Consider the following 20,263-nt stretch of genomic DNA (forward strand, 5'->3'; position numbering starts at 1 on the left):
ATCTTCTGTCAACAAACTAAAAACACACTTTACCTTGAAGAGTAGAACTTTAGTAGCACTTAAAATGACACTTACTGATAGAACTTTGTAGTTTGGCTTTCTTGAAGAAATTGTATTTCCTTGATTGTTGTTGTTCTGGGTTTTGTACCCTCATGGTTGAAATGCACTTATTGTAAGTTGCTTTGGATAGAAGCGTCAGCTAAATGAAATGTAATGTAATGTTACCACAGTGACGGGGTTTATTTACATTCTGAGAAAAGCCTATAGAATCTAATAATGAGCTAAAAGTAGAACTGAGGCTGTCGTTGTCCATGTCAACATGAATGTTAAAGTCTCCCACTATCATCACTTTATCTGAACTCAGCACTAAATCAGATAAAAAGTCAGAATTCAGTTAGAAACTCTGAATAAGGAGAGTCAGACTCTCAAATGAATTATAACTAAGTTTAGGTTTTAGATTAATTGATAAGCTTGAGTGGAAGATTGCTGCCACTCCTCCTCCTTGGCCTAAATCTCTAGGAATATAATAATTAATATGACTGGGAGGAGTTGCTTCATTAATACTAACATATTTTTCCTGTTGCAGCCTCTGAGACAGAGTAAATCAATCTGATGATCAGTTATCAAGTCATTTACTAACAGAGATTTAGACGAGAGAGATCTGATATTTAATAGTCCGCTTTTAATTGTCAGATTTTTTTGATCCATTAATTTGGTAATTAATTTAATTAATTTGCATTAAATTTTTATTGATACATCTTTTCTTGAGTTTTTTAAATATAGGTGGTCTGGGTACAGACACAACCTCTACAGGATGTTGAAGGTTTTGGGTGAGTGACAGCTCTGAAGAAGCTGCAGAGGAGCTGTAAGACTGCAGCTCTGCGTCCTGGCCTCAACCCTGGATGTCAGGTTTTAGGGCTGTTAAGAGACATGGCCATATTTCTAGAAAGAAGAGCTGCACCATCCAAAGTAGGATGGATGCCGTCTCTCCGGATCAGACCAGGTTTTCCCCAGAAAGTATTCCAATTATCAATGAAGCCCACATTGTTAGCACGGTTTAATAAATATTTATATTTTTTACGTGTGCCATTTTATAAGGTGTGCAAATGCACTTTTACGCACTGTCTTATAAATGAGGCTCCTGGTCCAGCAAAGAGCTGCAGAGTGAAGAGGTTCGTGGGAAAGTGAGGAAGTGAAACTATGATTCATTGCAGTCTCTAAGGTTGCCTCTTCACCACAAAAGAGCTGCTCTTTGTTAGGTGGCGTGCTGTTGTTGAGATCATTATTATTTGAGTTATGATTATGACTCATTGTTTCATCACTGAAGCCTTGTTTACGATAAAGTTGGTGCTTCAAAACAAAGTCTGCAAGTAAACATAGATTTTCTTTCTTAATGAGACAGAAGTGAAGGTTGGAGGCTACCTCCAATCTGTCACTCTATTACGTTCAGTTTTTATTTTTATCCTAACAGATGAACATGATTGTGAAAATATCGCAGGAAATAGGCCTGTATGAGTAGCCTATCGGTAATATTGTAGTATGGGTACAGGTGTACTGACAGTGGAGAGCAGTGCTCAGGGAATTTCAGTGATTTATTTGATCATCCTGTTATCGTTCATAAAACTGACATCATGTTGACTTGTTCGCTTTAACACAATTCTCATGAGGACTGCCTGATTTTATCTGCTCTGTGCCCTAGATAATAACTCATTCTGTCGTTTTTAGTCGATTTATAGCAAAAATACAGTTAGATTATGTTGGACAGATTATTACAGTTTTTTTTACCTGCTGAAATACTTTTAATGACCCAATGTTACCATAAAAATAATATAAACTGACATGGACCAACACACTACTTTAGTTCATGAGGCCCAGGGCAGCTGAATGAAAACAAACATATGGCTAAAGCGAACGGAAGAAGGAAAGTATTGCGAGGACACGCAAAAGTCATCCTGAAAAAAAAAAAAAAAAATCCCCCTTAACCTTTCAGAGTAAGATCCCAAAGAAAGCAGCGGCGGACATGAAGACTCATGCTGCTCTGCTTTAACAGGATAAGCGCGCTCCCGCCAACAACAGTCAGTTGGCTGACAGACGATCACATTTTGACACGACGACTGTGGAAGGTAAAGTTTTCTCTTTTAAGTTTCTTTTCCTTTTTCGTTTATGCGGAGAAAGGCCGGTTGCGCGGTGTCACCACGGGACATGTTTGCGTGTTCATGGACAGGCTGCGGTCTCGTGACCTGCCACTTCCTCAGTCTAAGTTTGTGGTCTGAGCACGAAAAGAGATCTAAAACAAACAGCGGGGCAAATAGTCCATTTAAGGTTTTTACTGAGGGTCACAGTGGTTCAGAAGACTGAAGTTAATGAGCCGGTCGGGGCGGCAATGATAAGAAATGGCGATGTACTTCAATGCTTTCTTTATAACCTCCTAAAGGTAAGATACACCAGACCGTCCTTTACAAAAAGAAAGGAGATAATGCTGTCCCACAATGATTTGCGGCAGCACATAAAACATATAAAGAGACTTATCACTCAACCCTTCGCTGAAGGATAAGTACAGAAGTTATGTTTGTAACTGTGGCTATGTTCATGAAATCACACTAACTGGGATTAACGTCAATACGAGTGGACAGGAGGGTGGGTGTGAGCAAACAGTGACTGACAGCCTTTTACTTTTTTATACCAGTTCAGTGATCTACGGTGACACGCGGGAAGGTTTATACAGAAAGCGCCGGGATTCAAATCTATTTATTTCATAATGCGCAAGTATGTAGCCTCATTGTGTAGTTTTGTTACTTTCACGTCAGTGATTTTATTTTGAAAACACAGACGGGGGTTTCCAACTCGAGTGTGACGCAGTTTTTTCGCCGAGTGCTCCACACTGGTAAAGCCAGTCGTCTGTAGATTTTCGTTGCACCAACAGTATTGTAGTTACGGTAAAGACGGGCCGAAATATAAAGATATATATATAAACTCATGGTAGTGTAAAATGGGGCAATGCTTATGAGTGACGCAAATGAAGGTCCTGGAAGATAGATAGATAGATAGATAGATAGATAGATAGATAGATAGATAGATAGATAGATGGATGGACAGACTCCGTCTGAGAGCAGGAGAGGGGGGTGAATTTTTTTTTTAACTTTTCAGTCCTGCAGCACATCAAGATGAGCCGATTGCTGCAACTGCTCCTCTCTATGTATATAAATAAATATGCGTATGCATGTATACACACACATATATACATGATTTGTTTGGCAAATCCCACATTATAAAAAAGTAAATAGTTACAGTATATTTCTCTGACCTTTGACATTTTACCAAACAAATTCCTTAATAGGTGAGTTCCCTGTTGTCAATGCATCTGCTTACTTCTGTTGTCTTATATTACTGGTTCAACTTTTTACTGATATCTTACTGGACCACCTTGGAAAAATCACACTTCAAACTCCCCTCGAGACCAAGATTTCCACAGTCCTTTTCTCTGAACTTTGACCTTACATAAAGCAAATTCCTCAATAGTTTAGTACCTCCTCGTCATGGTATCCACTTGCTAATGTGTTCTTCTATGACTGGTCCTATTTTGGTGACATTTTACTGCACCAACGCAGAGAAATCACCCTTCAAAGTCTACTCCGAGCTCAACAGATACAATACTTTTCCATCAACTTTGATCTGTCACAAAGCAAATTCCTCAATAGGTTAGTTCCTCCTTGTCATGGTGTCTGCTAGCTGAGGTCTTCTTCTATGACTGGTCCCAATTTGGTGATATTTTACTGCACTAGAGGGTAGAAACCACACTTCCAAATCCCCTCTAAGGTCAACAGATACTGTACATTTCTATGAATTTTGAACTTTTCGCAAACAAATTACTATCCATCCATCTCAACCTCATCCTGACCTCAACAAATTAATAATATGTGTAGTGGAGGATTTGGACTCAAATGCAGGCGGCAGAGACTTGAAATAATATAATTAAACAGTTTTATTAGAACAGAATGGATTATGAAGATTTAAGTCCAAGTGTAGCTGAGGATATGGCAATTGAGTGATGCAGTGAGCAGGCTAAGCTGAGGGACAAAGGCTGGTCCAGAGGAGTGGAGCGATATCAGTAAAAAGTTGAACCAGTAATATAAGACAACATAAGTAAGCAGATGCCTTGACAACAGTGAACTAGCCTATTAAGGAATTTGTTTGGTAAAATGTCAAAGGTCAGAGAAATATACGGTAACTTTGTATTTTTTTTTATAATGTGGGGTTTGTCAAAGAAAACATGTATATATGTGTGTATATACATATGTATGTATATTTACATTTATTTATATATGTACAGATGAGCATTTGCAGCAATCAGCTCATCTTGATGTGCTGCAAGGTTATATATATATATATACATGTTGGAGTCAGGATTTTAAGACAGATTTTTACTCATTTATTTATCTTTCTTTCTTTGGGTGATGAAACAACACGGTGAGAGTGCACAGAGAGAAGATGTGTTTTTTCCATGACAATGCTGCGTGTGACTTTTTTGAGTCTGAAAACAGCACTGAACATCAGCAATGATTAAACTGCTTCCTCTTAATCTGAAAGGTTCAGACGCCCATGTGTCTGTTGATAGATCCATGTTTATTATACAGAAATCCACATAGATACATATAGGCCTATATTAACCAAATAATTCAAGGGGCATTGAGGAAAAGTGGGATATTTAAGCTTTCTTTAGTTTTACAGTTTGCCTGGATGTTTCTGTTGTGTCTTTATTTGATGAAAGTATGAAGCAAAACCAGCAGGAATGAAATAATCCACAATAATTTGTTATCAAATCATATTTCCAGCTGTGCATAACAACAACTCCTCATGATATCTTTGATTAAATCAGTGTGACCTGCACAGCAGAAAGGATTGGATGGATTAACCAATGAAAATTATTCTTTTTTTCCCCCCAGAGTTACCAAGATTAGAGGATTAATCTTCTGTTCCATAATTAACTGTCATTGTTGAGCAAACATGTTAAAACATTTCAGCTTTTTTTGTGTGTCATATTTGATGGTAATAAAAGAATCTTTGAGTTTCAAATTGATGAACAGACAAATTATATTTTAGAAAATTGAATGTACCTGCAGAGTCCTCCTCTAACAAATCTCCTGATGAGGTTTAAGACAATAACTTAAAAAGAAACCGGAGGACCTGTGTGGTGTATAATGGTGCATTAACACTCACTGTTTTGAGAGCAGAAGTGCTCTCAGACTGATTAGTATGGAAACATACCACATAGTGCACTCAAACAGGCCCAAAATTGAAACGCAGGACCCTTTCCACACTCAACGGTCGCCATTTTGGCTACACAACAGAAAAGGAAGAGGGTCCACCGACGTGAATAATTTTCAAATTGATGCTTCTGAGGAAGCTGCTGCTGTTGTTCCTGAACACAACGCAAAACTTTATTTTTAATTAAGTACAGCCGTACTGCTGCTGGACAGAAGACATCAGTGTGTTTATTGAGTGCGTTCATCAGAGGGCACAAAAACTCGTTTATCTCCGGGTAAAATAATTCGAATCGTCAGACGTGTTGGTGGGTGATGCATTCACATGCTATGGTTATTTAGTGCAGAATGTCAGTGTGGAAATTCCTGCTATACACGAGAGTCCTCACACGTGTGTGACACTATTTGTATGTCATTTGGAACACAGCCAGACACTTTTCTTAAATGAATTACTATGAGAATAATCATTATGGATTTATTTGCTGATCCTCAGATTAATGATTAATATCCATCACTGTTTACTGCGGTGTGTTTGTGTTGCTGACAGGCAGCAGTAGTAACACTGTTAGTGTCTGGTGAAAATCTCAAAACAGCCGACCATTTTTCATCAACAATAATACAGCATTCACACACACCACCACGTGGCAGAGAAAACCATCCTGTAATTTACAAAACAAAAAAAAATGTGTGGAAATTATGTGGAAAGTTTACAGGAAATCAGATGGGAAAATACAGTGGCTGTAAAATAGTGTCATCAGAAACCTTCCGAGAGAGCATCTAATCTAATCATGCAGCTTATCTTTTCACCACCAGAGCGGCCGAAATCCCCAGTGACGACCTGTGTGCAGTCTGTGGTGTAGTGTAGTGTAGCGGAGATTCAACTTTGCAGCATACATGTTTGTTACAGTAACTGAGTGTTTTCAGGGTTTTTCATGACTTTGTTCACCGACAGGAGTCGGGTCGATAAAGAGCCACCATGAGTCCTCCGGTTTCACCTCGGAGACAACTTCCTTTAAAGACGTCGTAAGTCAATATTTTTTCTCTTCATACTGACAAGCAACATGTTAGTAACAGCAACCTGAATCTTTCACAGTCAGAAGTGTTGTTGTTGTTTATGCAGCATTGGAGGAAGTAATCAAATTATTTACTTTTGTAAAAGTACTCGAAAATAGAAAAACAAAAAATTATCTGAAGAATTGTCAGGAAAATGTACTTGACTTGTTCTAAAGTGGAGAAAAATGTCCATATGTGTATTAATGTTTAGAAAACTGCCTTTAACAATTTGATATGAAGCGCTTAGGTCTGATTATTTTATTGTGGTTTTATCTGCTGATAATTTATTAACTGTGTCCGTCACAGTTAACCAGAGCTCAAAGTGACATCAGATGGGAACAGTTTTAGTTTTCTGACATCTAAAACAGAAAAAGCAGAAAATTGATAAAGATAAATAATCAATAATAATGTTTTATTCTGAGGTTTTTTTATGTCAGTTTCAAGAAGATGTTTTTGTGCATCATGTCATAAAAATTATTATTTTCTTAAAATGTAAAGACTTAAAGTAAAAGCTATGAGATCAATAATGATAATAATTAGATCAATAAAATATGGTGAAAAGTATTTCCTTTGAAACAGTCAAAGTATAAAATACTGAAAATGGAAATACCCAAGTAGAGTATTCACAACTCACACTAAACATACATTGAGCTAAATGTACTGAGTCACTTCTGTATTTTACTAAACAAACACACACGTAAAACTAATAACTGCATAAAGTTTTAGATTCATGTCCTTTATGTATTTTACTGTGAAACACTTCAGAGCTTCAGGCAGTGAAAGCCGTCATCTCTCTCGTTGTCCTCTCGTCTCTTCAGGATCTGTAAGACACTGGACACTCCTGCACATGACTCTGGACTCAGCTGTTTGTCCTTGAAGAGCGATCGCTCGAAACATGAACCCATCATGTTTAAAGAAGTCTGTCCTGATGTCCAGCTGAGGTGAGCTGATAAAACTATTTGTAAAAAGGCTGACGTTAAAGCATGAGGACCAGAGACGAGAGCCGGTTAACTGTTTATTTTCCTTTCAAAGCACTAAACATGAACTGAGGAATTCAGAATAAACAATAACTTTAACCAATATCCATAATTTACTCAAAATAATGCATCTGGTGCACAGTCAAGTGGAGAACAATGGATTACAGCACATGGAGAGCAGCATGCTGCAGCAAACAGAGGCTGAGCAGGCTCTGATCCAGGACTCGAATCAGTTCAGGCGCAGCTGGATGGGTAGAAGCAAAGTCTCGCCTCTCTCGGCCTTGGCAGGAAGGAAGAATCATAAATTGGCGGCCCTCAAATGGGATGACGCATTGGAAAATAAATCCACTACGAGGATGCTAGTCTTGCAACATGTCTGATGTACAGTTTCCCTTTGATGTTGACCTCTATTCTATTTACACGCCCATCATCACCTGAAATGACACGGGTTACCTTATCAAGAGGCCAGAGTCCGCTAGGCAGCTGTGTGTTGTTTGGCAGTATCCTGAAGGTTTTGCTGGTTTGCCAAGACAAGATCTTACCAGGTACTGAACTGACTTGGATCTGGTAGATCTGAATGCTTGTTGATCTGTGTAAGGCCACTAAACCGGGGTTTTCTGAAGTCAGGGACTGGCTCATGGGTTTATGGTGGCAGAGCGGGCCATTGATCGGACGGCAAGGTCAGAAAGGATGGTGACATGTTTCGACATAACGCCACCGGGCAGAGGATGTTAGGTCTAGGATTAATGTGATGCGGTTAGCAACAAAGACTCTGACTAGCCAGGTTAGGACAACGGTGGAACCTGACCAGAGCACTGTTTTATTCATAGGGAGTGTTAAGTTGCTCTTCAGTAACTGAGCTAGCTGCGCTCCCATTAGGGCTGCATACAGCTCGAGGTGGGGAATGGCGAGCTGTTTTTTGGGAGCAACTCTGGATCTAGTCATAACAAATCCAACATGAATCCCTCCATCCTCAGCCATTAGCCCGTTACATTACATTACATTTCATTTAGCTGACGCTTTTATTCAAAGCGACTTACAATAAATGCATTTCAACCATGAGGGTACAAAACCCAGAACAACAGGAATCAAGAAAATACAATTTCATCATGAAAGCCAAACTACAAAGTTCTATCAGTAAGTGCCATTTTAAGCGCTCCTAAAGTTGCACTGTTCAAGGTAAAGTCTGAAGAGGTGTGTTTTTAGTTTGCGGCGGAAGATGTACAGAGTTTCCGCTGTCCTGATGTTGGTGGGGAGCTCATTCCACCATTCAGGAGCCAGGATAGCAAACAGTCGTGATTTTGTAGAGTGTTTAGCTCAGTGAGGGAGCAACTAGCCGATTGGTAGAAGCAGAGCGGCTCAGAGGCATCACAGAATATATGCAGTTGTTGGGATGTTAATCTCACACCATCTTGGATGCTGGATGTTGACCAGGTTGGGGAGCTAATTTTCCCGCTGTGACGGTGCTTGTTGAAGTTTGCCACGTTGTGCGGGGTCGTCCCATTCTCTCTCTTTTTCATCCAAAGCTGTCGGAGGAGGATATTCGCTCTGGTGTTAAAGGGTTTTATGTATCCAATGGGATCATACAGAGTTGCAAGTACTTTGTGGGCATTCCTCATAGTTGCAGCCTTATACACGCCTGGTCTGCGCTTGTTAACCAAGAGTGTCTGATGAGAAGTGCCAGCTTTACCCAAGCGCGTGCTCGGTTGGATCTAACTCATCGTGACTCAGCCAGCGCTCTGTGCTGTCGGCTCTGCGGGTAAATGGTCCACAACAGATGGGATGTTACTGGCCCACCGCCTGATGTCAAAGCCTCCCGCGGATAGCACATCTCTCAACTTAACAACCAGGTCTTTGGCCTTTAGAGGGCAAGGAAGGGAATGAAGACAGTTGCCCACATAAAATGATTCAGCGACTGCAACGTTTTCACTGTGCTCTTGATAGGCTTGTGCATGTCTTTGAACAGCATAGATTGCACAGTAGGGACTGCAGGTTGTGCCAAATGGCAGTACTTGCCCCTCATATACATGTGGAGGGCTCTCTCATCTGAGGTCATGCCACAGAGGTCTGTCTTATTTATCCGGCTCAAAGGACCATGTAAAAAGGCTGACGTTAGGTCGCTGGGTTAGTTGAAGAGTTTCTACACTGGCACACCAGTTAAAGTATAAAGTACAGAAAATGGAAATACTCAAGTCGAGTACTCAGAACTTGGAACTGTACTTAAATACTGTCATTAAGTACTGAGCAAAATGTACAGACTTACCTCTGTATTTTACTGTGGAAAAACACATGTAAAACTAATAACTGCAATAAAGTTTTAGATTCATTTATTTTTATTTTTTTATTTTTTTTATTTTATACACTTTATTAATCCCCGAGGGGAAATTTCTTCACTACAGCAGGGGGGCTCTCAGGGGGGAGCTGCTGCAGCAGGCTGCCACTAGCGCGGCGCCAGGTAACCTGACCTGAGGTGCATGTTTTTGGATGTCCTTATGTATTTTACTGTGAAACACTTCAGAGCTTCAGGCAGTGAAAGCCGTCATCTCTCTCGTTGTCCTCTCGTCTCTTCAGGATCTGTAAGACACTGGACACTCTTGAACACGACTCTGGACTCAGCTGTTTGTCCTTGAAGAGCGACCGCTCGAAGCATGAACCCATCATGTTTAAAGAAGTCTGTCCTGATGTCCAGCTGAGGTGAGCTGATAAAACTATTTATGCAGAACATTTCAGTTTCAAACCTGCAGACACGATGAAATACGTGAAACAAAAGTGTACATTTACAATGAAGGCTTCAGGTGCACAAGAACAAAACCACTAAAATTATTTCTTTATAAATTAATAATTATTAAATAATAATAAAACTCAAATTGTATATTTATTTCAAAATGACAACATTTACAGAAATAAAAAAGAAAAATGGGGCCAAAGTCTTTTTTTTTTTTTTTAACAAAAGAATTAGGGTGTACATTGATAAAAAAAAAAAAAAAAAATGCTTAAAGAACTGTAACTTGTAAAAAGAGGATTGAAGATGTATATTTCTAAAAGTCAAAGTATATATTCATTAGCAGTGCAGTTATTAAATATAATTGAATAGAGCTCTACCTTGTGTTAGTCTGTGTGGACACACACAGTGTGAGCTGATTCTTCATGGTTCCTCCACAGAGTGGATCAGCACAGCTCCGAGGTTCCCTGCAGTCAGTCCACCCAGCAGCGTCAGACAGACCTGGACTCCATCTTTATGGTCTGTATATGGACAACAGCTGCTTTCACACCTTCTGTGTTCAGTCATGGTGTAGTTTTTATATCAGTGCATTGTGATTTATGTCGTCTTGCGTTCCAGGTGGTGGAGGACGACGTTATCACGTTTGTAAAGAACGAGCTGAAGAATATTCGGAAGCTTCTGAGTCCAGATTACCCAGAATGCTTAGAGAGTCAGCGGGAGGATGAGAAGGTGTTGGATGGTGAGGATGAGGAGCAGAAGAAGAGCAGCAAAGAGGCATTCCTGAAGATCATATTGCACTTCCTGAAGAGAAGGAAGCAGGAGGAGCTGGCTGACTGTCTGCAGAGCAGTAAGAAGTTTCTCTACATATTTCATCTGCAGGATAAATGGCAGGACTTTTAAATACCGTCCTCTGTGCACATTTACGAACTCGTTTACGGTTTACACTGGCTGGTTTCAGGCTAAAGATGACACAATGTTTATCCAGAAAACATGACGGAAACAGTGGATTTCTGTTCGTTAATTTTCAGTGAACATTATTCACCAAGTCTGGTTCCATTTACCCTCCAGTATGCATCAACTTTTGTACATCAGTCAAGAGGACAAACCTTTTTCTTTAGAAGAGTTTTTTTTTTTTTTTTTTTAATATTCTGCACTCGAATGGTTATGTGAAAATTGAAAAACAGGTTGATGGAAACAGTTTGAGCAGGAACATTTGAAGAGTTTGATTTATAATACCTATAATACAGTGTGCGTTATAATACAGTGATGCAGGTCATTGATTCAATAACATCTTAAAAATGATCGTGAAAGTAGTTTACTGAACAAGTCAGCCTGTTAAATATCAAACGTGGGATTAGGGATGTTCTGGCTGCCCTCTGCAGAGTTGTTGATGAGGTTTCGGGTTTTCTTTTGTTCTGGTAGACTTCTGATGGTTTGCTTTGGTACAGTCTAAGATGTGAAGCTGGAAGTACTGAGAAGGATTTCCTGCCCAACTTTTGAGGAGCACCCTGTGTTCCTGTTTACAGCCCACAGAGTGAACCGATCAGAGTTCACTAAAGTTAAACCGTGTTCATGAAATCCTTTGAGCAAGTTTTGACTTTTTCAATTCAATTCAAGTTTTATTTATATTGTGCACATTTACAACACGACAGGTTATTTATTTAACACAGTTCAGTCCTTAACAACAGAACTTTACAACAGTATACAAAGGAATCCAACAATTCAACCATTTCCATGTCATCGGCTGGGAATCAAATAAAATGGGCTCATTTCCTTGTTTTTTCATTTGTTCATTTGTTTTTTCTGGTGTTAAGAAGAAAACTGGTTATATTGTACTCGATGGGCTGTGTTTAAGTTTCTCACTGAGTATCCTCAACAGTGTTCTTTGTTCTTTCAGAGTCTCCTTCCATGTGCCAGCTTAACCTCAAGTCCAACCTGAAGAAGAAGTTCCAGTGTGTGTTTGAGGGCATCGCTAAATCAGGGAAGCCGACGCTGCTGAATGAGATCTACACCGAGCTGTACATCACAGAGGGAGGGACTGCAGAGGTCAACGAAGAACACGAGGTCAGACAGATTGAAACCGCATCGCGGAAAGCAGACCGAACAGAAACAATAATCAGACAAGAAGACATCTTTAAAGGTTCACCTGGACGAGATGAACCAATCAGAACAGTGCTGACGAAGGGTGTGGCTGGCATCGGGAAGACAGTCCTAACACAGAAGTTCACTCTGGACTGGGCTGAAGACAAAGCCAACCAGGACATTCAGTTCATGTTTCCATTCACTTTCAGGGAGCTGAATTTGCTGAAGGAGAGAAAGTTCAGCTTAGTAGAATTTGTTCATCACTTCTTTACTGAAACCAGACAAGCAGGAATCTGCATCTTTAACGATTTAAAAGTTGTGTTCATCTTTGACGGTCTGGACGAGTGTCGACTTCCTCTGGACTTCCACAACAATGAGATCCTGACTGATGTTACAGAGTCCACCTCAGTGGATGTGCTGCTGACCAACCTCATCAGGGGGAAACTGCTTCCCTCCGCTCGCCTCTGGATTACTACACGATGTGCAGCAGCCAATCACATCCCTCCCGAGTGTGTCGACATGGTGACAGAGGTCAGAGGGTTCAGTGACCAACAGAAGGAGGAGTACTTCAGGAGGAGATTCAGAGATGAGGAGCAGGCCAGCAGGATCATCTCCCACATCAAGACATCCCGAAGCCTCCACATCATGTGTCACATCCCGGTCTTCTGCTGGATCACCGCGACGGTCCTGGAGGATGTGTTGAAAAGCACAGCGGGAGGAGAGCTGCCCAAGACCTTGACGGAGATGTACATCCACTTCCTGGTGGTTCAGTCCAAACTGAAGCAGGTCAAGTACGACGGAGGAGCTGAGACAGATCCACACTGGAGTCCGAAGAGCAGGAAGATGATCGAGTCTCTGGGAAAACTGGCATTCGAGCAGCTGCAGAAAGGAAACCTGATCTTCTATGAATCCGACCTGACAGAGTGTGGCATCGATATCACAGCAGCCTCGGTGTACTCAGGAGTGTTCACTCAGATCTTTAAGGAGGAGAGCGGGCTGTACCTGGACAAGGTGTTCTGCTTCGTCCACCTGAGCGTTCAGGAATTTCTGGCTGCTCTTCACGTCCATCTGACCTTCATCAACTCTGCCGTCAACTTGCTGGAAGAGAAACAAACAACATCCAGAGAAGAGACACATTTCTACCAGAGTGCTGTGGACGAGGCCTTACAGAGTCCAAACGGACACCTGGACCTGTTCCTCCGCTTCCTCCTCGGTCTGTCACTGCAGACCAACCAGACTCTCCTACGAGGCCTGCTGACACAGACAGGAAGTAGCTCGGGGACCAATCAGATAACAGTCCACTACATCAAGGAGAAGATCAGTGAGAATCTGTCTGCAGAGAGAAGCATCAATCTGTTCCACTGTCTGAATGAACTGAACGATCGCTCTCTAGTGGAGGAGATCCAACAGTCTCTGAGATCAGGACGTCTCTCCACAGAGAAACTGTCTCCGGCTCAGTGGTCCGCTCTGGTCTTCATCTTACTGTCATCAGAAAAAGATCTGGACGTGTTCGACCTGAAGAAATACTCGGCTTCAGAGGAGGCTTTTCTGAGGCTGTTGCCCGTGGTCAAAGCCTCCAACAAAGTTCTGTGAGTTTGTTAAGATTTTGTTCAGTCCCGAAGCTTTAACTGTGCTGATACTGACTGAACCTGAAAAACTGTTGTTCCTTTTTCTGCCTGTTTCTGCCTCCTCAGGCTGAATGGATGCAACCTCTCAGAGAGGAGCTGTGAAGCTCTGTCCTCAGTTCTCAGCTCCCAGTCGTCCTGTCTGAAGGAGCTGGACCTGAGCAACAACAACCTTCAGGATGTGGGAGTGAAGCTGCTGTGTGATGGACTAAAGAGTCCACAGTGTAAACTGGAGACTGTCAGGTAAGATCTCTGATGACAGCAGTCATTGCAGACGGCAATGTGTTTATGGGTTGTCTTGAGGGAATTTCTTCAAATTTGCCACACATGTTACTTCCACAGAGGTTTGTGTTTTGTATGTCTGCAGGCTGTCAGGGTGTCTGATCTCAGAGGAAGGCTGTGCTTCTCTGGCCTCAGCTCTGAGCTCCAACCCCTCCCATCTGAGAGAGCTGGACCTGAGCTACAATCATCCAGGAGACTCAGGAGTGAAGCTGCTTTCTGCTGGACTGGAGGATCCACACTGCAGACTGAAAACTCTCAGGTCAGCAGTCATCATGCTGTTCAAAACATTGACCATTTCAATCCTTATCTACATGCTCACTGAACGTGGTATAATGGTGTGTTCAGACAACTTGGAAGTGTGGGGGGAAGTGGGGAAGTGATTCTGATCTGGTAACCTCTGAATTCCCAGCTGAGAACGTTCACACGACAACAACAAAGACGCAACATGGCAGAGCCAGGAAATCTGCTCTATTTCTGCTGTCTGAGTACAGAAAAGTGAAGTGAATCAAGTATAGCAGGGAAGATGTCGAAAGACAATTATGTAATCAGCCAAGATCTGAGTAACGCGGAAACTGTGGAAACACATTATTGATCATAACAAATAAACACCTTCTGACTTCTGTCACCCTCGGTGTCTTTTTCAGGACTGAACCTGTTGGAGTTGAGTGGTTGAAGCCGAGTCTGAGGAAGTGTAAGTGTGTTTTTGGTTTGTAAAAAAATATAAAGCAAATAGTTTTTAATGTATTTGGGTCAGAATTTTATTTTCCATCCAAGTCATCAATAACCCAACAAGTCTGTAATATAGTTTACCATTTAATAATTGGTACGAATTTACTTGATTAAAACCCTACAAGCAAATATAATGGATTTAAGAAGATGCTCATTGCAAAAAATACCAGAAACAAAACAGGAAGTATTAGTTTATAATAATCCGAACTGTTTGTGATGCTTGTCGTCCTCTCCATTAGATTTCTGTGACCTCACGCTGGACCCAAACACAGTTCACAAGTTCCTCAAACTGTCTGAAAGCAACAAAAAGGTGACCGATCTGAGAAAGGATCACGTGTACCCCGATCACCCAGAGAGGTTTGATTACTGGCCTCAGGTGCTATGTGAAGACGGTCTGACCGGTCGCTGTTACTGGGAGGTGGAGTGGGTTGGGAAGGTTTACATCGCTGTCAGTTACAGAGGGATTAGGAGGAATGGAGACAGCGATGGCTCAAAGTTTGGGGGCAACGATCAGTCCTGGTCTCTGACCTGCACCGATGGGGGATATAATGCCTGGCACGACAACAGTGGGACCCTCATCCCTCTCGCCTCCTCCTCCTCTGTCTCCAACAGAGTGGCAGTGTATGTCGACTGCCCTGCTGGCACTCTGTCCTTCTACAAAGTCTCCTCTGACTCTCTGATCCACCTCCACACCTTCAACACCACATTCACCGAGCCGCTGTATGCTGGCTTTGGTTATGGGGTGAAGTTGAACTCCTCAGCCTTTCTGTGCCCGCTGGAGACCAGCAACATTACCAGAAATGCTCCCGTGGTTTAAAGGTCCTCCCTCCCTCTTTCTCCTCCTCTCAAATGAGATTTTGAGTCTCATCTTGTAAAACCACTTTTTACATTAAGAAGTGAGTCTTGAGTCACTGCAACGTAAGTCTACCCTCAGTCTGGCTCTGAGTTTTGGTTGTTCAGTCAAATTTTGTGTATTTAACTTATATTCTCGTCACTTTATCTAAAATATCATTTCTTGCTGTGTGTGTAAATATAGTCAGATGTGTAATGAGATACAAGTATGTGTGAGTGGAATGACTGAAATAAATGAGTGTAAAGAGAAGTAATAGTAACCAAATATAGTCACTCCTTCAACTTTTTCAACAGTTTTTCAACTTTTCCAACAAACGTTTGGAAGTTTTGGCGCCACCTGGTGGCCCTAAAGTGCAATGTATTTATTCTATAACTCAACTGTCCATATGTTAATAAAATGCAACGATATGCTGATCTGAAAATTATTGCACTCTAACTACACACAAACAAACCTGCAGCATTTAACCCTGTCACATCAGTATAATTATTAAAAGTAACTGTTTTACACTTTTAAATGGCCACCTTTTAATTTCCTCTGCAGTCTCCCATGTCGCCTGCAACAGAGGACAAATATTATCAACACAAACCTGACATGAAAATTACAGTTTGCCAGGAAACACAAGTCAACCATTGTGCTACAAGTCAATCAATAACAAAAATCAGGTGTTGATGACACCACATCCTCACTGTGTAGGCTCAGCTAGCTGATGAAGGCGAGCGCTAATAACAAGTTGGGTGGTCCCTCCCCTCTTTAACCTGGAGGATGCAGCATCCATGATTTCCAAAAAGAAACTAAAATTTTGATTCGTCAGACAACAGGACAGTTTTCCACTTCGCCTGAGTCCATCTTAAATGAGTTCGGGCCCAGAGATGCATTGTTGTCTTTTGTTTTTACATTGCCAACATGTGAAAAGACGCTGACCTTGACCATTGAACCCCAAAATCAAATCAATTTATCCCTCAGTCATGTGAATGTTTGTGGCACATTTGAAGAGATTTCCTCAAGGCGATCATGAAATATAATGTTTACAAGATTTAAACAACCAGATGAGATATACAGTGACCTTGAACTTTAAACTTTGACTACCAAAATATAATCAGTTCATCCTTGAAGCCAAGTGAAGGTGTTTTTGGCAAGTTTGAAGAAATTCCCTCAAGGCATTCTTGGGATATAACATTCACGAGAACGAAAGAGACAGATGTACAAATCGAAAAATATAATGCTTTCCGACGGCTGTTTCCATTCTTCTTTGTAATGAAGAGCTTATGCACTGAAACCTTCTATAATATCTCTCTTTACACTGTTTGATTACGTCATGCATTGATATTTTCAGTCACCTGTGGAGGAGTTGCTCCTCTGTTTTTCTTCAAAAATCGCACTAATGTGCAATTTCCAACCCCATTTACTGATGTCTTTGATCTAAATGCAGATTCAATTCAATTCAATTCAATTCAATTCAACTTTATTTATATAGCGCCAAATCACAACACAGGTTATTTCATGGCACTTAACACATTAAAGTCAGCAAGAGAATTTTAAATTCTATTCTTGATTTCACAGGAAGCAGTGAAGAGAAGCTAAAACTGGAGAAATATGATCTCTCTTGTTAAATCCCGTCACTACTCTTGCTGCAGCATTTTGGATCAGCTGCAGGTTTTTAATGAGTAATTTTGACATCCTAACAAGGAATTACAATAATCTAGCCTGGAAGTAACAAACGCATGAATGAGTTTTTCTGCGTCACGCTGAGGAAGGATTTTCCTGATTTTATTAATATTACGTAGATGAAAGAAGGCAGTTCTGGAGATTTGATCTTTATGGTGGCTAAAGGACAAATCCTCATCAAAGATGACTCCAAGGTTCCTCACAGTTTTGCTGGAGGCCAAGACAACGTCATCTAGAGTAACTAAGTGATTACAGAAAGAGTTTCTGAGGTGTTTAGGACCAAGTACAATAACTCCCGTTTTGTCTGAATTTAGAAGCAGGAAGTTGACTGGATGTCTCCAGTCATCACCGTTCCTGTATAACACCAGTCAGCTGAGAAGTCTTTGTGACTGAACTTCCACCCAAAAATAAATCCTATTTGAAAGTGAATAGAAAGGCCATTTTCTATTTCCCATCTTGATACAAAATCACAATCAACTGGGCCTGCTCTCTTTTTATGAAATGCCACAGAGCACAATGTTGACTGTATCATGCAGTGCACTTGTGGGAAAGCATCTCCATTGTTTCTTCAGTTTTTTTAGTGTGTTCTTCCATCTAAGAGGTAATTCCAGCGACCACGGAGTGAATTTGAGTGAAGACCACGTGATATATGGAATGTTTGTCACATTATAGTTTACTGTAACTTCTGTAAGTATCTGTAAAAGGTGATATATTGATGAGGCGAAACATTTTTAATAATAATTTCCCAAAATGTAAAAAAAACCACAAAAAAAACCGCTGCGAAGAAATGTCATCTTTTGTTAACCAGCGCGCGGCAGTGACAAAAACCGGAACACAAGAGGGAGCGACGTCACTCCAACACGTCAGAGCGAGTCTGCTTTCATCATCCAGCTTCAAACAACCAAAGAGCCACGAAATCAGGAGAGCTCTCACTCTCTCACTACTCTTGTGTACAGAAAAGTATTCGACCAATTTACCGTGGGCCGAGACTATCACATTCATACAATCACAGAATCCATCTAAATAATAAATAATAAATAAGTGTACATTTTGATATTGTCAACATTATTGCTAACATCAAAGTTCACTCAACTGCCAAATGTTCACGTGAACTAAAAATACCCTGATAAGTCAGATATAAATTGCATTTGCAAATTTCCCACCTTCCGTTTGCAGGAGGTTCTGAGCAGCCAGTTTGAAGTGCAACTGAAGTTTTGTGTATTCATCATCAGTGTTGGGGAATATCTAGTCAAATGTCGCCTGATTAAACAATACATTTAAAAAAAAAAAATCAGTTACAGTTACTGAGAAGAGTGTATCTTCGGCTACATGTAGAATATAACACATTCTGCTGCTTTGCATCTTTGCACATTGCAGCCTTCCATTCATTCTGAGTCTCGTTTTTTGATTGGTTCTCTGGTTTGAATCCGCACCGCCTCTTGTTTGTCAATCAAATCATTGGGCACACCACACCAGGGTGGGTGGCCATGACCTCATCAAACGAAGAGATATGTAAAGACTTATTAAGGAATCAGTGTCTTAATAAGTCTAAGAAAAGAGTTCTGTCAGCACACAGCGTGGAGTCGACCTGAACGTAGACGTGGTTCGAGGTGATGGGAACTCTTTTCAGTTGTTGGTTGTGATTTACATATGCATATGATTCTTTTGTTGGTTGTGCTTAAAGATCAAAACGTCACGTTATATTGAATGACTTTTAGTAAATGTTTGACAGTAATCTGTTTAGCAGCCTATTACCTACTGTAAATCTGTATTTTTCATAAAACTATTCAGCTTTATTGCTTTGTTTTAAAACATTTAAAAAAATATACTTTTCAAATGGGGCAATATGTAATATACATTACTAGTTACAAGTAACTAGTAAAACTAGACACTTAAGTGTAAGTATACTTTAAATAATGGTCAACACATTCCAGTTGGCTGGTCACTCAAAATGTACTTGTCGCAGTTTAACAGGAAAAATAACATAAATACACAACAGAAAGATGTGAATGAGGCAAACAAAAGAACTTTACTTACTTACATGATTTGTCAGCGAGTTGAGGAAGGACACAAGAAGAAACACCTCAGAGGGCAACAGACCAGAACCGCGACAGGTCTGAGGTTTGGTGCTCATCCATATAGACAACTCAATATTTATCCACCAGAATTGGATTCAAGGCCGCAAAGCAGTTTTTTTCTTTTTCTTTTTTAAAGAGCAGTAATGTTGTGAACTAAAAAGTAGAAACAACACAACCAAACATGCCTGCTGGGTTGTGTGATGAGCTGTACAGACGAATATCTGCTGGGCGAGGAGGTAGCACCGGGCAGAAATCTAGATAACCTGTTTTTCTTAAACTCAGGTATGAACAATGTCTTTCCATTCAATTTTAAACCAACAGCCACACTTTAGACTCATGGATAATCAGAAAAAAGTTTAAGGTAGGTAGGTAGGTAGGTAGGTATATACTTTATTAATCCCCGAGGGGAATTTTTTTCGCCACAGCAGCATACATACAGAAGCAATAATAGAAACAATAGAATAAAATAATAGAATAGAATAGAATAATATAATAGAAAAGCAATAAAATAAAATAGCAGTAAATAGCAGTAAAAAATATAAATATAAAATACACAGTATATATACAGTACATTATATATCTATATATATTATATACAACAAACCAATAAACACAGTCAACATATATATATATATATATGTATATATATACACATACAGTACAGTATATATCTATATATATAATATACAAGCAACCAAGAAAAGAAATAAATGCAAAACTGCAGTGATAGGGGTCCTTTAATTAACACATACTATAATAAAAATAAGTTAAAAACTGCAAAATGTATAATAAAATAATAAACAAATAACTATGTAAATTTATTGGAAACATGTGACAGAAAGCCATCAAATACCATTTTATATTTGGACGACAAACTGGCCCAACTGCAAGGGGACAACGCATGCGCGAACGTCGCTGCAGGCCGGAAGGTATCAG

The 20,263-nt window shown here is 40.3% G+C and overlaps 1 protein-coding gene across 1 annotated transcript; it reads left to right on the forward strand.

The window, feature by feature from the left end:
• The first annotated feature begins 1,997 nt into the window (after positions 1 to 1,997).
• Positions 1,998 to 16,075, forward strand: LOC138202459 (NLR family CARD domain-containing protein 3-like). The gene is made up of 11 exons (XM_069156450.1): positions 1,998 to 2,123; positions 6,214 to 6,284; positions 7,133 to 7,255; positions 9,863 to 9,985; positions 10,454 to 10,532; positions 10,632 to 10,860; positions 11,911 to 13,684; positions 13,790 to 13,963; positions 14,088 to 14,261; positions 14,647 to 14,693; positions 14,971 to 16,075. Exons 2-11 carry the CDS (start codon positions 6,238 to 6,240, stop codon positions 15,546 to 15,548), a joined length of 3,348 nt encoding a protein of 1,115 aa, XP_069012551.1. The 5' UTR covers positions 1,998 to 2,123; positions 6,214 to 6,237; the 3' UTR covers positions 15,549 to 16,075.
• The last annotated feature ends 4,188 nt before the right edge of the window (positions 16,076 to 20,263 follow it).

The sequence above is a fragment of the Embiotoca jacksoni genome, unplaced genomic scaffold (genome assembly GCF_022577435.1).
Source record: "Embiotoca jacksoni isolate LCO1_2020_lvr unplaced genomic scaffold, fEmbJac1.0.p SCAF_21, whole genome shotgun sequence".
NCBI lineage: Eukaryota > Metazoa > Chordata > Actinopteri > Embiotocidae > Embiotoca > Embiotoca jacksoni.